The 16651-nt window shown below is 45.5% G+C and overlaps 2 protein-coding genes across 2 annotated transcripts; both read left to right on the top strand.

Moving 5' to 3' along the window:
- The first annotated feature begins 702 nt into the window (after window positions 1–702).
- On the top strand, window positions 703–1083 carry LOC142710273 (histone H2B 1.1). The gene has a single exon (XM_075848540.1). It carries the CDS (start codon window positions 703–705, stop codon window positions 1081–1083), a length of 381 nt encoding a protein of 126 aa, XP_075704655.1.
- Window positions 1084–2978: 1895 nt separating this feature from the next.
- On the top strand, window positions 2979–3371 carry LOC142710271 (histone H2A type 1). Its single transcript, XM_075848538.1, has one exon. The coding sequence runs from the start codon at window positions 2979–2981 to the stop codon at window positions 3369–3371; it is 393 nt and encodes a 130-aa protein (XP_075704653.1).
- The last annotated feature ends 13280 nt before the right edge of the window (window positions 3372–16651 follow it).

The raw sequence follows: 16651 nt of genomic DNA, 5'->3' as shown, positions 1-16651 counted from the left end.
CCGTGCGCTTCTTGCCCTTCTCTTCCCCTCCCTTTTTCATTTGTTCACATTTAGTTGGTGGTGTACACCAGGGCAGAATTAGAAGCAATGAGAGTCCTTGAGAGGAATGGTTTGTTACCCTAATAGCGTCTCCTGTATATATAAAGCATTGCCGCAGACCCCTCGTAGGACTTCTCCTTTGTAGTTTAGGAACTGCTCTTATCCGTACATGGCGCGGGGATGGAATCTTACCTAAACACCTGGGATGATGGTGGTTATACTTCAGGGGGACCGAATTGTGACAAAGCTCTTGAGACTGGAAGATAGAATTTAAGACACTATGTAGTCAGGGGCGAGTTGTAGATCATGAACACGAATCACTGGAGTAGTTGTACTATTAATGTGTTCTATACAGTATAGTTAGTGCATCAATGAGGACTGCGCCACCATCTACCCGAGGCAGCAGTTAACTACTGCACCGCTCACCAGCTCCTGGGATTGGAGAGATTTAAAGCCACCAATAGAGAACAGACTCGTGGAAACCACCAATTAGCTGCACTGGGAGTGGCTAATGACGATTCCACAGGTCACATGACTTGCTCTTCCAGTAGAACAGTGGTCAGGCAGCGTTGCTCATTTGCATAGCCCGTGTATAAATACAGCGGCGGTGAGAGGGTAAAGCATTCCATTATCTCAGTTGTGAGTAGATCGCAGTGTGTTATCATGCCTGAGCCCGCCAAGTCTGCCCCGGCGCCCAAGAAGGGCTCCAAGAAAGCCGTGACCAAGACACAGAAGAAGGACGGCAAGAAGCGGAGAAAGAGCAGGAAGGAGAGCTACGCCATTTACGTGTACAAGGTGCTCAAGCAGGTCCACCCTGACACCGGCATCTCGTCCAAGGCCATGGGCATCATGAACTCCTTCGTCAATGACATCTTCGAGCGCATCGCAGGGGAAGCCTCCCGCCTGGCTCACTACAACAAGCGCTCCACCATCACCTCCCGGGAGATCCAGACTGCCGTGCGCCTGCTGCTGCCTGGAGAGCTGGCCAAGCACGCCGTGTCCGAGGGCACCAAGGCCGTCACCAAGTACACCAGCGCCAAGTAATGTGCCCCGTCCCTGCAGTAAGAACACAAAGGCTCTTCTAAGAGCCGCCCACCTTGTCTACAACAGAGCTGTGCCTGCTATTGTCTGGCCTCCCGCTAGTCCCCCTGTTCTATGTGCGGCCGTTCTCGTGTCGGTGCAGATGCTGCTTCATACATTATGTGGCTGCCGGACAGGGAGGGACAATGCCGCGTGTGAGGAAGCCGGGACACGGATCCTGCGGGCAGATGACCCGTCCCAATATCACACTGTCCAGAAGAAACGGAACATTGTACATTAGGAGACGGAAGGAAGCATGGGACATCTGTAAATAACAATGATGAGGGTAGTAGTCAGATTTATAACCGATGCCAGGGAGACTGCTTGTCGACGATAGAGAACAAGCAATCACACTGGCGAGGACTGGATAAAGGGTGGTTATTGTAATACAAGTGGAGCAGACTCTGGTGTCTCCTCTGTGCCGGGTATTGTAATACAGGAGGAGCAGACTCTGGTGTCTCCTCTGTGCCAGGTATTGTAATACAAGTGGAGCAGACTCTGGTGTCTCCTCTGTGCCGGGTATTGTAATACAAGTGGAGCAGACTCTGGTGTCTCCTCTGTACCGGGTATTGTAATACAGGAGGAGTAGACTCTGGTGTCTCCTCTGTGCCGGGTATTGGAATACAGGCGGAGCAGACTCTGGTGTCTCCTCTGTACCGGGTATTGTAATACAAGTGGAGCAGACTCTGGTGTCTCCTCTGTACCGGGTATTGTAATACAAGTGGAGCAGACTCTGGTGTCTCCTCTGTGCCGGGTATTGTAATGCAGGAGGAGCAGACTGATGTCTCCTCTGTACCGGGTATTGTAATACAGGTGGAACAGCCTCTATTTCTTGTCTGTGAGGGCTTCTTTTAATACAGGTGGAGCAGACTCTGGTGTCTATGCCCGGTTATTGGAGCAGTCTCTGGTTTCTTCTACACGTAATAGAATAGGGACATAATGCGGTAATATGAAGGAACAGGGACATAATGCCGGTAATAAGTAGGAACAGGGACGTAATGCCGGTAATAATAAGTAACAAGGACATAATGTCTGGAAGATAAGGTAACAGGGACATGTTACCGGCATTGTGTCCCTGTACCCTCCTACATAGGACATAATGCCAGTTATATGAGGGAACAGGGACATATTACCGGAATTGTGTCCCTGTACCCTCCTACAGGGGACATAATGCCACTAATATTAGGGAACAGGGACATAATGCCGGTAATTCGGGAACGATACGGATGTAATAAAGACGTGTTACATGTTTGTACGTCACCCCCTTTATACTGGAGATTGGCAGCGGACGTTGGAATTGTGCGTTTCACGGTATCGTTGGATAGAGAAGAATCAGCCCGTGCAGCCCGCAGATAAGCCCCTAATGCAGCAGCAGCTCTGCGCTATCACACCCGGGAATGTCCCCCCATATCCTGCAGCATGAAGGAGCGGCTGCACGGACTGAACGACTCTTCCAGACATGGGAGACCAGCGGGAATAAGGACATGCGCACGAATAAGCACAAGATGGAGGCGGCAGCTCTGTTGTAGACTTGGTGGGGGGCTCTTAGAAGAGCCTTTGGGTCCTTCCTGCGGGGACGGGGCACATTACTTGGCGCCTAATGAGAAGAAGCCGCCGCTGCTGCTTTATTCCTGCTCCATTCGAGTTCAGGCGGGAGATGTTCCTGTTGGTAGAGACAGAGGAGGGGGCGTGGTGTTATCTGCGAGTCTATAGAAATATTCAACTTCCTCATTGGCTACAGTGTCTGGCGTTGAATATCAGTTTTAGATGCGGCCAATCAGAGAAGAAGCTCTCTGCTCCATCCGGGTATAAGAAGTGACGGTCGGAGCGCAGCCGTTAGATCTGATCAGATAATAGACATGTCTGGAAGAGGAAAGCAAGGAGGCAAAGTGCGGGCTAAAGCCAAGACCCGCTCATCCCGTGCAGGACTTCAGTTCCCTGTCGGTCGTGTGCACAGACTTCTCCGCAAGGGTAACTACGCTGAGAGGGTCGGCGCCGGCGCTCCGGTCTACCTGGCCGCTGTGCTGGAATATCTGACCGCTGAGATCCTGGAACTGGCCGGAAATGCCGCCCGGGACAACAAGAAGACCCGAATCATCCCCCGTCACCTGCAGCTGGCCGTGCGCAATGACGAGGAGCTCAACAAGCTGCTGGGTGGTGTGACCATCGCTCAGGGAGGCGTCCTGCCCAACATCCAGGCCGTTCTGCTGCCCAAGAAGACCGAGAGCAGCAAAAGCGCCAAGAGCAAGTGAGCGCCGCTTATCCCACATTTAACCACAAAGGCTCTTTTAAGAGCCGCCCACGTGATCCTTAGAACAGAGCTCTCACCGCTGATCTCCGATATGTAAACGTTCTGCGCCAGATAAGTGGCTCTGCTTGTACAGAGATCTAGCCATATCAATTCATATACCGCGGGGTTTCACATTGAAGAGGAAGCCGTAGGGTGGGTGGGTGTAGAACTGCGTTACTCATGACCTATACATTCACTACTGTCTCGTGCAGATGATGGCGCTGTCCTCATTGGTGCACTAACTATACTGTACAGGACACATTAATAGTACAACTACTCCAGTGATTAATGTTCACGATCTACAACCCGTCCCCGACTACATAATATCTTAAATTATAACTTCCAGTCTCTCTGGATTCTTCGAATGCGTCTCAGTAAATGTTACTCTGCAGCAACTTCATGCGTTAGTGGGATGAGGGGAGTCCTAAGTATAGACAACGCACAGTGTTAGTACGAAGTAGAAATAGGTGCATTCTGTTTCCTGTCATTGTATTGCCAGCAGCTCGATTATACCAGCAGTCTGGCAAAGTGACATACAAGACAATGCAAGTCCATACTTATGTGGAACTTGGTGCTACAAATTGCTAGTTTGTTTTGAAAATCTCGTAACATTTGTAGCAATGAGAGCAGCTTGGAAAACACGGCCCCTCCAACATTGGGTTTTACTCTTGTAAAATGCCGTATCAGCTGCATCAGTTTCTCCTTTTTCATTCATTGAATGCGTCTCACTAAATGTTGCTCTGCAAGAAACTGCACGCGTTACTGTAATAAAGTGAGTCCTATATAGGGACAGCAGACAGATTCATTATTAGTACTAGAGGTTAACAGATTTATTGCCAGCAGCCTTATTAATCCCAGCCGTCCGGCAGAATGAGATACGGGCCGAGCCGATACTTGTGTCAAAGTTGGTCCCAGTAACAGATTTATTGTTTGTTGTGAGAATCTGGTAACATTAGTAGCAGTGACAGCAGCTAAGAAAACACTGGCCCTCTCTCCAAGGATTGCGGAAAGCACGTTGCCCAGCAGCAAGCTGGACGCCGAAGAAGCAACACCGCAAGTCCGCTGTTTGATCCACTGCTCGTGCGCTTATACAGCGCTATGAGCAACTGAGCGGATATTCAGCGGTGAGTTTCTGCCACTCCTGTACGTGCAGGCATCGGCACAAACGGCGTCCGGCAGCGCCGCTACGAGGAGGTGTTTTCCTGCCGGAGGATCACTCGCCAGCAAGTATAGCACTAAGGTACTCTTTCCCTTCACATTAACATTCCCGGGTCTAAGACCCAATTCAGTCAGCTGCTTCTAGGACGCTATTAGGGGACACACTGCAGTCCACATATCAGGCTCCTCACTGGAAGACCGACGTGATACTGAAGCCCCTACCCCCGTGTATATAGAAGTAGAAGGTCACTGCTCAGATGATACACGAGCGGTCACCAGCAGACATCATAGCTGATCTATAGAGGATGTGGCGGCTCTGAGAAGAGCCTTTGTGTTGTGTAAGATGGAGCTGAGCAGGAGCGGAATTAACCTCCGAAGCCGTAGAGTGTGCGGCCCTGGCGTTTGAGCGCGTACACCACGTCCATAGCGGTGACGGTCTTCCTCTTAGCGTGCTCGGTGTAGGTGACGGCGTCACGGATGACGTTCTCCAGGAAAACCTTCAGGACGCCGCGAGTCTCTTCATAGATGAGACCGGAGATGCGTTTAACGCCTCCCCTGCGAGCTAGACGGCGGATTGCAGGCTTGGTGATGCCCTGGATGTTATCACGGAGCACCTTCCTGTGCCGCTTAGCACCGCCCTTTCCGAGTCCTTTTCCTCCTTTACCACGACCAGACATCCTGTCAGCTGGAGCTATAGAGAACTATTGTACCGAGAACCGCGGGGTGCGTCTTTATATAGACTTTGTGCGGACCAGAGAGAGAACTGTTACTCATGTCACTTTCGGGGCGTTTCTCTCAGCTAATTTACATTACCAATCCCTCCCCCTCCCGTTGATTGGCTTAACTCAGATTTTGAATTGCACGTTCATTTTACAATACCGGCCGCTCTTTTCCCGCTTCTACTTGTACTTTCATATTATGCATTATGTCCCTGTTCCTTCATATTACCGGCATTATGTCCCTGTTCCCTTATCTTACCGGCATTACGTCACTGTTCCTTCATATTACCGGCATTATGTCCCTGTTTCTTCATATTACCAGCATTACGTCCCTGTTCCTTCATATTACAGAAATTGCGTCCCTATTCCTTCATATTACCGGCATTATGTCCTTGTTCCTTCATATTACAGCCATTATGTCCCTGTTCCTTCATATAACCGGCATTAAGTCCCTGTTCCCTCATCTTACCGGCATTATGTCCATATTCCCTCATCTGAACCGGCATTATGTCCCTGCTCCTTCATATTACCGGCATTACGTCCCTGTTCCTTCATATTTGTGGCATTATGTCCCTGTTCCCTCATCTTACCGGCATTTTGTCCTTGTTCCTTCATCTTACCGGAATTACGTCACTGTTCCTCCATATTACTGGAATTACGTCCCTGTGCCTTCATATTACCGGCTTTATGTCCCTGTTCTCTCATATTACAGACATTATGTCCCTGTTCCCTCATCTTACCGGAATTGTGTCCCTGTTCCCTCATCTTACCGGCATTATGTCCCTGTTCCTTCATCTTACCGGCATTACGTCCCTATTCATTCATATTACCGGCATTACATCCCTGTTCCTTCATATTGCCGGCATTACGTCCCTGTTCCTTCATATTACCGGCATTAGGTCCCTGTTTCTTAATATTATCGGCATTACATCCCTGTTCCTTCATATTACCGGCATTATTTTCCTCTTACTTCATATTACTGCCATTAGGTTCCCTCATCTTTCAGACATTATGTCCCTGTTCCCTCATATTACCGGCATTACGTCCCTGCTCCTTCATATTATCGGCATTACGTCCCTGTTTCTTCATATTACCAGCATTACGTCCCAGTTCCTTCATATTACCAGAATTGCGTCCCTATTCCTTCATATTACCGGCATTAGGTCCCTGTTCCTTCATATTACCAGCATTATGTCCCTGTTCCTTCATATTACAGGCATTTTGTCCCTGTTCCTTCATATTACAGGCATTATGTCCCTGTTCCTTCATATAACCGGCATTAAGTCCCTGTTCCCTCATATTACCGGCATTATGTCCCTGTTCCCTCACCTTACCGGCATTATGTCCCTGTTCCCTCATTTGAACCGGAATTATCTGCCTGTTCCTCTATATTACCGGAATTACGTCCCTATTCCTTCATATTACCGGCATTACGTCCCTGTTCCTTCATATTACCGGCAATACGTCCCTGTTCCTTCATATTACAGGCATTATGTCCCTGTTCCTTCAAATTACCGGAATAACTTCCCTGTTACTTCATATTACCGGCATTATTTTCCTGTTCCTTCATATAACCGGCATTATGTTCACTGTAGGAGGGTACAGGGACATAATGCCGGTAATATGTCCCTGTTCCCTCATCTTACAGGCATTACGTCGCTGCTCCTTCATATTACCAGCATTACGTCCCTGTTCCTTCATATTACAGGCATTATGACCCTGTTCCTTCATATTACAGGCATTATGTCCTTGTTCTTTCATATTACCGGCATTATGTCCCTGTTCCTTCATATAACCGGCATTAAGTCCCTGTTCCCTCATCTTACCGGCATTATGTCCCTGTTCCCTCATCGTACCGGCATTATGTCCCTGTTCCCTCATTTGAACCGAAATTACGTCCCTGTTCCTTCATATTACCAGCATTACGTCCCAGTTCCTTCATATTACCAGAATTGCGTCCCTATTCCTTCATATTACTGGCATTATGTCCCTGTTCCTTCATATTACCAGCATTATGTCCCTGTTCCTTCATATTACATGCATTTTGTCCCTGTTCCTTCATATTACAGGCATTATGTCCCTGTTCCTTCATATAACCGGCATTAAGTCCCTGTTTCCTCATATTACCGGCATTATGTCCCTGTTCCCTCAGCTAACCGGCATTATGTCCCTGTTCCCTCATTTGAACCGGTATTATGTGCCTGTTCCTCCATATTACCGGAATTACGTCCCTATTCCTTCATATTACCAGAATTGCGTCCCTGTTCCTTCATATTACAGGCATTATGTCCCTGTTCCTTCATATTACCGGCATTATTTCCCTGTTACTTCATATTACAGGCATTATGTCCCTGTTCCCTCATCTTACAGGCATTATGTCCTTGTTCCTTCATATTACAGGCATTATGTCCCTGTTCCTTCATCGTACCGGCATTAAGTCCCTGTTCCTTCATGTTAACGGCATTATGTCCCTGTTCCCTTATCTTACCGGCATTACGTCACTGTTCCTTCATATTACCGGCATTATGTCCCTGTTTCTTCATATTACCAGCATTACGTCCCTGTTCCTTCATATTACAGAAATTGCGTCCCTATTCCTTCATATTACCGGCATTATGTCCTTGTTCCTTCATATTACAGCCATTATGTCCCTGTTCCTTCATATAACCGGCATTAAGTCCCTGTTCCCTCATCTTACCGGCATTATGTCCATATTCCCTCATCTGAACCGGCATTATGTCCCTGCTCCTTCATATTACCGGCATTACGTCCCTGTTCCTTCATATTTGTGGCATTATGTCCCTGTTCCCTCATCTTACCGGCATTTTGTCCTTGTTCCTTCATCTTACCGGAATTACGTCACTGTTCCTCCATATTACTGGAATTACGTCCCTGTGCCTTCATATTACCGGCTTTATGTCCCTGTTCTCTCATATTACAGACATTATGTCCCTGTTCCCTCATCTTACCGGAATTGTGTCCCTGTTCCCTCATCTTACCGGCATTATGTCCCTGTTCCTTCATCTTACCGGCATTACGTCCCTATTCATTCATATTACCGGCATTACATCCCTGTTCCTTCATATTGCCGGCATTACGTCCCTGTTCCTTCATATTACCGGCATTAGGTCCCTGTTTCTTAATATTATCGGCATTACATCCCTGTTCCTTCATATTACCGGCATTATTTTCCTCTTACTTCATATTACTGCCATTAGGTTCCCTCATCTTTCAGACATTATGTCCCTGTTCCCTCATATTACCGGCATTACGTCCCTGCTCCTTCATATTATCGGCATTACGTCCCTGTTTCTTCATATTACCAGCATTACGTCCCAGTTCCTTCATATTACCAGAATTGCGTCCCTATTCCTTCATATTACCGGCATTAGGTCCCTGTTCCTTCATATTACCAGCATTATGTCCCTGTTCCTTCATATTACAGGCATTTTGTCCCTGTTCCTTCATATTACAGGCATTATGTCCCTGTTCCTTCATATAACCGGCATTAAGTCCCTGTTCCCTCATATTACCGGCATTATGTCCCTGTTCCCTCACCTTACCGGCATTATGTCCCTGTTCCCTCATTTGAACCGGAATTATCTGCCTGTTCCTCTATATTACCGGAATTACGTCCCTATTCCTTCATATTACCGGCATTACGTCCCTGTTCCTTCATATTACCGGCAATACGTCCCTGTTCCTTCATATTACAGGCATTATGTCCCTGTTCCTTCAAATTACCGGAATAACTTCCCTGTTACTTCATATTACCGGCATTATTTTCCTGTTCCTTCATATAACCGGCATTATGTTCACTGTAGGAGGGTACAGGGACATAATGCCGGTAATATGTCCCTGTTCCCTCATCTTACAGGCATTACGTCGCTGCTCCTTCATATTACCAGCATTACGTCCCTGTTCCTTCATATTACAGGCATTATGACCCTGTTCCTTCATATTACAGGCATTATGTCCTTGTTCTTTCATATTACCGGCATTATGTCCCTGTTCCTTCATATAACCGGCATTAAGTCCCTGTTCCCTCATCTTACCGGCATTATGTCCCTGTTCCCTCATCGTACCGGCATTATGTCCCTGTTCCCTCATTTGAACCGAAATTACGTCCCTGTTCCTTCATATTACCAGCATTACGTCCCAGTTCCTTCATATTACCAGAATTGCGTCCCTATTCCTTCATATTACTGGCATTATGTCCCTGTTCCTTCATATTACCAGCATTATGTCCCTGTTCCTTCATATTACATGCATTTTGTCCCTGTTCCTTCATATTACAGGCATTATGTCCCTGTTCCTTCATATAACCGGCATTAAGTCCCTGTTTCCTCATATTACCGGCATTATGTCCCTGTTCCCTCAGCTAACCGGCATTATGTCCCTGTTCCCTCATTTGAACCGGTATTATGTGCCTGTTCCTCCATATTACCGGAATTACGTCCCTATTCCTTCATATTACCAGAATTGCGTCCCTGTTCCTTCATATTACAGGCATTATGTCCCTGTTCCTTCATATTACCGGCATTATTTCCCTGTTACTTCATATTACAGGCATTATGTCCCTGTTCCCTCATCTTACAGGCATTATGTCCTTGTTCCTTCATATTACAGGCATTATGTCCCTGTTCCTTCATCGTACCGGCATTAAGTCCCTGTTCCTTCATGTTAACGGCATTATGTCCCTGTTCCCTTATCTTACCGGCATTACGTCACTGTTCCTTCATATTACCGGCATTATGTCCCTGTTTCTTCATATTACCAGCATTACGTCCCTGTTCCTTCATATTACAGAAATTGCGTCCCTATTCCTTCATATTACCGGCATTATGTCCTTGTTCCTTCATATTACAGCCATTATGTCCCTGTTCCTTCATATAACCGGCATTAAGTCCCTGTTCCCTCATCTTACCGGCATTATGTCCATATTCCCTCATCTGAACCGGCATTATGTCCCTGCTCCTTCATATTACCGGCATTACGTCCCTGTTCCTTCATATTTGTGGCATTATGTCCCTGTTCCCTCATCTTACCGGCATTATGTCCCTGTACCCTCATTTGAACCGGCATTACGTCCCTGTTCCTTCATGTTAACGGCATTATGTCCCTGTTCCCTTATCTTACCGGCATTACGTCACTGTTCCTTCATATTACCGGCATTACGTCCCTGTTCCTTCATACTAACGGCATTACGTCCCTGTTCCCTCATCTTACCGGCATTTTGTCCCCGTTCACTTATCTTACCGGCATTATGTCCCTGTTCTTTCATCTTACCGGCATTACGTTCCTGTTCCTCCATATTACCGGAATTACGTCCCTATTCCTTCATATTACCGGCATTACGTCCCTGTTCCTTCATATTACCGGCAATACGTCCCTGTTCCTTCATATTACAGGCATTATGTCCCTGTTCCTTCATATTACCGGCATTATTTCCCTGTTACTTCATATTACCGGCATTATGTCCCTGTTCCTTCATATTACTGAAATTATGTCCACTGTAGGAGGGTACAGGGACATAATGCCGGTAATATGTCCCTGTTCCCTAATTTTACCGGCATTACGTCCCTGCTTCTTCATATTATCGGCATTACGTCCCTGTTTCTTCATATTACCAGCATTACGTCCCTGTTCCTTCATATTACCAGAATTGCGTCCCTATTCCTTCATATTACCGGCATTATGTCCTGTTCCTTCATATTACAGGCATTTTGTCCCTGTTCCTTCATATAATAAGCATTATGTCCCTGTTCCCTCATCTTACCGGCATTATGTCCCTGTTCCCTCATTTGAACCGGCATTATGTGCCTGTTCCTTCATATTATCGGCATTACGTCCCTGTTCCTTCAAATTACCGGAATTACGTCCCTGTTCCTTCATATTAACGGCATTACGTCCCTGTTCCTTCATATTATCGGCATTATGTCCCTGCTCCTTCATATTATCTGTATTACGTCCCTGTTCCCTCATCTTACCGGCATTTTGTCCCTGTTCCCTCATCTTACTGGCATTTTGTCCCTGTTCCTTCATCTTACCCACATTATGTCCTTGTACTTTCATATTACAGGCATTATGTCCCTGTTCCTTCATATCACAGGCATTACGTCCCTGTTCCTTCATATTACAGGCTTTTTCTGTGTCCCTGTTCCCTCATCTTACCGGCATTATGTCCCTGTTCCTTCAAATTACAGGCAATATGTCCCTGTTCCTTCATATTACAGGCATTATTTCCTTGTTCCTTCATACTACAAGCATTATGTCCCTGATCCTTCATATTACAGGCTTCATGTCCCTGTTCCTTCATATTACCAGCATAATGTCCCTGTACCCTCATATTACTGGCATTATGTCCCGTGTAGGAGGGCACAGGGACATAATGCCGGTAATATGTCCCTGTTCCCTCATCTTACAGGCATAATGTCCCTGTTCCTTCATATTACCGGCTTTATGTCCCTGTTCTCTCATATTACAGACATTATGTCCCTGTTCCTTCATATTATCGGCATTACGTCCCTGTTTCTTCATATTACCAGCATTACGTCCCAGTTCCTTCATATTACCAGAATTGCGTCCCGATTCCTTTATATTACCGGCATTATGTCCCTCTTCATTCATATTACAGGCATTTTGTCCCTGTTCCTTCATATTACAGGCATTATGTCCCTGTTCCTTCATATAACCGGCATTAAGTCCCTGTTCCCTCATATTACCGGCATTTTGTCCCTGTTCCCTCACCTAACCGGCATTATGTCCCTGTTCCCTCATTTGAACCGGCATTATGTGCCTGTTCCTCCATATTACCGGAATTACGTCCCTATTCCTTCATATTACCGGCAATACGTCCCTGTTCCTTCATATTACAGACATTATGTCCCTGTTCCTTCATATTACCGGCATTATTTTCCTGTTCCTTCATATTACAGGCATTATGTCCACTGTAGGAGGGTACAGGGACATAATGCCGGTAATATGTCCCTGTTCCCTCATCTTACAGGCATTATGTCCCTGTTTCTTCATATTACCAGTATTACGTCCCTGCTCCTTCATATTACCGAAATTGCGTCCCTATTCCTTCATATTACCGGCATTATGTCCCTGTTTCCTCATCTTACAGGCATTATGTCCCGATTCCTTCATATTACCGGCATTATGTCCCTGTTCCTTTATATTACATGCATTTTGTACCTGTTCCTTCTTATTACAGGCATTATGTCCCTGTTTCCTCATCTTACAGGAATTTTGTCCCTGTTCTTTCATATTACCGGCATTATGTCCCTGTTCCCTCATCTTACAGGCATTTTGTACCTGTTCCTTCTTATTACAGGCATTATGTCCCTGTTTCCTCATCTTACAGGCATTATGTCCCTATTCCTTCATATTACCGGCATTATGTCCCTGTTCCTTCATCTTACAGGCATTATATCCCTGTTCCTTTATATTACATGCATTTTGTACCTATTCCTTCATATTACCGGCATTATGTCCCTATTCCTTCATATTACCGGCATTATGTCCCTATTCCTTCATATTACCGGCATTACGTCCCTGTTCCTTTATATTACCGGCAATACGTCCCTGTTCCTTCATATTACAGGCATTACGTCCCTGTTCCTTCATATTACAGGCATTATGTCCCTGTTGCTTCATATTACAGGCTTCATGTCCCTGTTCCTTCATATTACCGCCATTATTTTCCTGTTCCTTCATATTACTGCCATTATGTCCACTGTAGGAGGGTACAGGGACATAATGCCGGTAATATGTCCCTGTTCCCTCATATCACCGGCATTACGTCCCTGCTCCTTCATATTATCGGCATTACGTCCCTGTTTCTTCATATTACCAGCATTACGTCCCTGTTACCAGCATTATGTCCTGTTTCCTTCATATTACAGGCATTTTGTCCCTGTTCCTTCATATTACAGCCATTATGTCCTTGTTCTTTCATATTACCGGCATTATGTCCCTGTTCCTTCATATAACCGACATTAAGTCCCTGTTCCCTCATCTTACCGGCATTATGTCCCTGTTCCCTCATTTGAACCGGCATTATGTGCCTGTTCCTCCATATTACCGGAATTACGTCCCTATTCCTTCATATTACCGGCAATACGTCCCTGTTCCTTCATATTACAGACATTATGTCCCTGTTCCTTCATATTACCGGCATTATTTTCCTGTTCCTTCATATTACAGGCATTATGTCCACTGTAGGAGGGTACAGGGACATAATGCCGGTAATATGTCCCTGTTCCCTCATCTTACAGGCATTATGTCCCTGTTTCTTCATATTACCAGTATTACGTCCCTGCTCCTTCATATTACCGAAATTGCGTCCCTATTCCTTCATATTACCGGCATTATGTCCCTGTTCCTTCATATTACCAGCATTATGTCCCTGTTCCTTCATATTACAGGCATTTTGTCCCTATGCCTTCATATTACAGGCATTATGTCCTTGTTCCTTCATATTACAGGCATTATGTCCCTGTTCCTTCATCTTACCGGCATTATGTCCCTGTTCCCTCATCTTACCGGCATTATGTCCCTGTTCCCACATTTGAACCGGCATTACGTCCCTGTTCCTTCATTTTACCGGCATTACGTCCCTGTTCCTTCATATTAACGCATTATGTCCCTGTTCCCTTATCTTACAGGCATTATGTCCCTGTTCCTTCATATTACAGGCATTTTGTCCCTATGCCTTCATATTACAGGCATTATGTCCCTGTTCCTTCATATTACCGGCATTACGTCCCTGTTCCTTCATTCTACCGGCATTACGTCCCTGTTCCCTCATCTTACCGGCATTTTGTCCCTGTTCCCTCATCTTACCGGCATTATGTCCCTGTTCCTTCATCTTACCGGCATTACGTTCCTGTTCCTCCATATTACCGGAATTACGTCCCTATTCCTTCATATTACCGGCATTACGTCCCTGTTTCTTCATATTACCAGCATTACGTCCCTGTTCCTTCATATTACCAGAATTGCGTCCCTATTCCTTCATATTACCGGCATTATGTCCTGTTCCTTCGTATTACAGGCATTTTGTCCCTGTTCCTTCATATTATAGGCATTATCTCCTTGTTCTTTCATATTATCGGCATTATGTCCCTGTTCCTTCATATTACAGGCATTATGTCCCTGCTCCTTCATATTATCGGCATTACGTCCCTGTTTCTTCATATTACCAGAATTGCGTCCCTATTCCTTCATATTACAGGCATTTTGTCCCTGTTCCTTCATATTATCGGCATTACGTCCCTGTTCCTTCATATTACCGGCATTATGTCCCTGTTCCTTCATATTATCGGCATTATGTCCCTGTTCCTTCATATTATCGGCATTACGTCCCTGTTCCTTCATATTATCTGCATTACGTTCCTTTTCCCTCATCTTACCGGCATTTTGTCCCTGTTCCCTCATCTTACCGGCATTTTGTCCCTGTTCCCTCATTTTAGCGGCATTATGTCCCTGTTCTCTCATCTTACCGGCATTATGTCCCTGTTCCTTCATATTACAGGCATTATTTCCCTGCTCCTTCATATTACCGGCATTATGTCCCTGTTCCTCCATATTATCGGCATTATGTCCCTGTTCCTTCATATTATCGGCATTATTTCCCTGTTCCCTCATCTTACCGGCATTTTGTCCCTGTTCCATCATTTTAGCTGCATTATGTCCCTGTTCTCTCATCTTACCGGCATTATGATCCTGTTCCTTCATATTACCGGCATTATGTCCCTGTTCCTTTATATTACCGGCATTATTTCCCTGTTCCTTCATATTACAGGTATTATGTACCTGTTCCTTCATATTACCGGAATTACGTCCCTATTCCTTCATATTACCGGCATTACGTCCCTGTTCCTTTATATTACCGGCAATACGTCCCTGTTCCTTCATATTACAGGCATTACGTCCCTGTTCCTTCATATTACAGGCATTATGTCCCTGTTCCTTCATATTACAGGCTTCATGTCCCTGTTCCTTCATATTACCGCCATTATTTTCCTGTTCCTTCATATTACTGCCATTATGTCCACTGTAGGAGGGTACAGGGACATAATGCCGGTAATATGTCCCTGTTCCCTCATATTACCGGCATTACGTCCCTGCTCCTTCATATTATCGGCATTACGTCCCTGCTCCTTCATATTACCAGCATTACGTCCCTGTTACCAGCATTATGTCCTGTTTCCTTCATATTACAGGCATTTTGTCCCTGTTTCTTCATATTACAGGCATTATGTCCTTGTTCTTTCATATTACCGGCATTATGTCCCTGTTCCTTCATATAACCGACATTAAGTCCCTGTTCCCTCATCTTACCGGCATTATGTCCCTTTTCCCTCATCTTACCGGCATTATGTCCCTGTTCCTTCATTTTACAGGCATTATGTCCCTGTTCCTTCATATTACCGCCATTATTTCCCTGTTCCTTCATATTATCGGCATTATGTCCCTGTTCCTTCATATTACCGGCATAATGTCCCTGTTCCTTCATATTACCGGCATTATGTCCCTGTTCCTTCATATTACAGGCATTATGTCCCTGTTCCTTCATATTACCGGCATTATGTCCCTGTTCCTTCATATTACAGGCATTATGTCCCTGTTCCTCCATATTATCGGCATTATGTCCCTGTTCCTTCATATTATCGGCATTATTTCCCTGTTCCTTCATATTACCGGCATTATGTGCCTGTTCCTTCATATTATCGGCATTACGTCCCTGCTCCTTCATATTATCGGCATTATGTCCCTGTCCCCTCATATTACCGGCATCATGTCCCTATTCCTTCATATTACCGGCAACATGTCCCTGTTCCTTCATATTACAGGCATTCTGTCCCTGTTCCTTCATATTACCGGCATTATGTCCCTGTTCCTTCATATTATCGGCATTACCTCCCTGTTCCTTCATATTATCGGCATTACGTCCCTGTTTCTTCATATTACCGGCTTTACGTTCCTGTTCCTTCATATTACAGACATTATGTCCCTGTTCCTTCTTATTACCGGCATTACGTCCCTGTTCTTTCATATTACAGGCATTTTGTCCCTGTTCCTTCATATTACCGGCATTATGTCCCTGTTCCTTCATATAACCGGCATTAATTCCCTTTCCCCTCATCTTACCTGCATTATGTCCCTGTTCCCTCATTTGAACCGGCATTATGTGCCTGTTCCTTCATATTATCGGCATTACGTCCCTGTTCCTTCATATTATCGGCATTATGTCCCAGTTCCTTCATATTATCGGCATTACGTCCCTGTTCCTTCATATTATCGGCATTATGTCCCTGCTTCTTCATATTATCGGCATTACGTCCCTGTTCCCTCA

Source organism: Rhinoderma darwinii, unplaced genomic scaffold, assembly GCF_050947455.1.
Source record: "Rhinoderma darwinii isolate aRhiDar2 unplaced genomic scaffold, aRhiDar2.hap1 Scaffold_423, whole genome shotgun sequence".
Classification (NCBI taxonomy): Eukaryota; Metazoa; Chordata; class Amphibia; order Anura; family Rhinodermatidae; genus Rhinoderma; species Rhinoderma darwinii.
The sequence above is the reverse complement of the archived record's forward strand: the minus strand, read 5'-3'. Positions and strand labels throughout refer to the sequence as shown.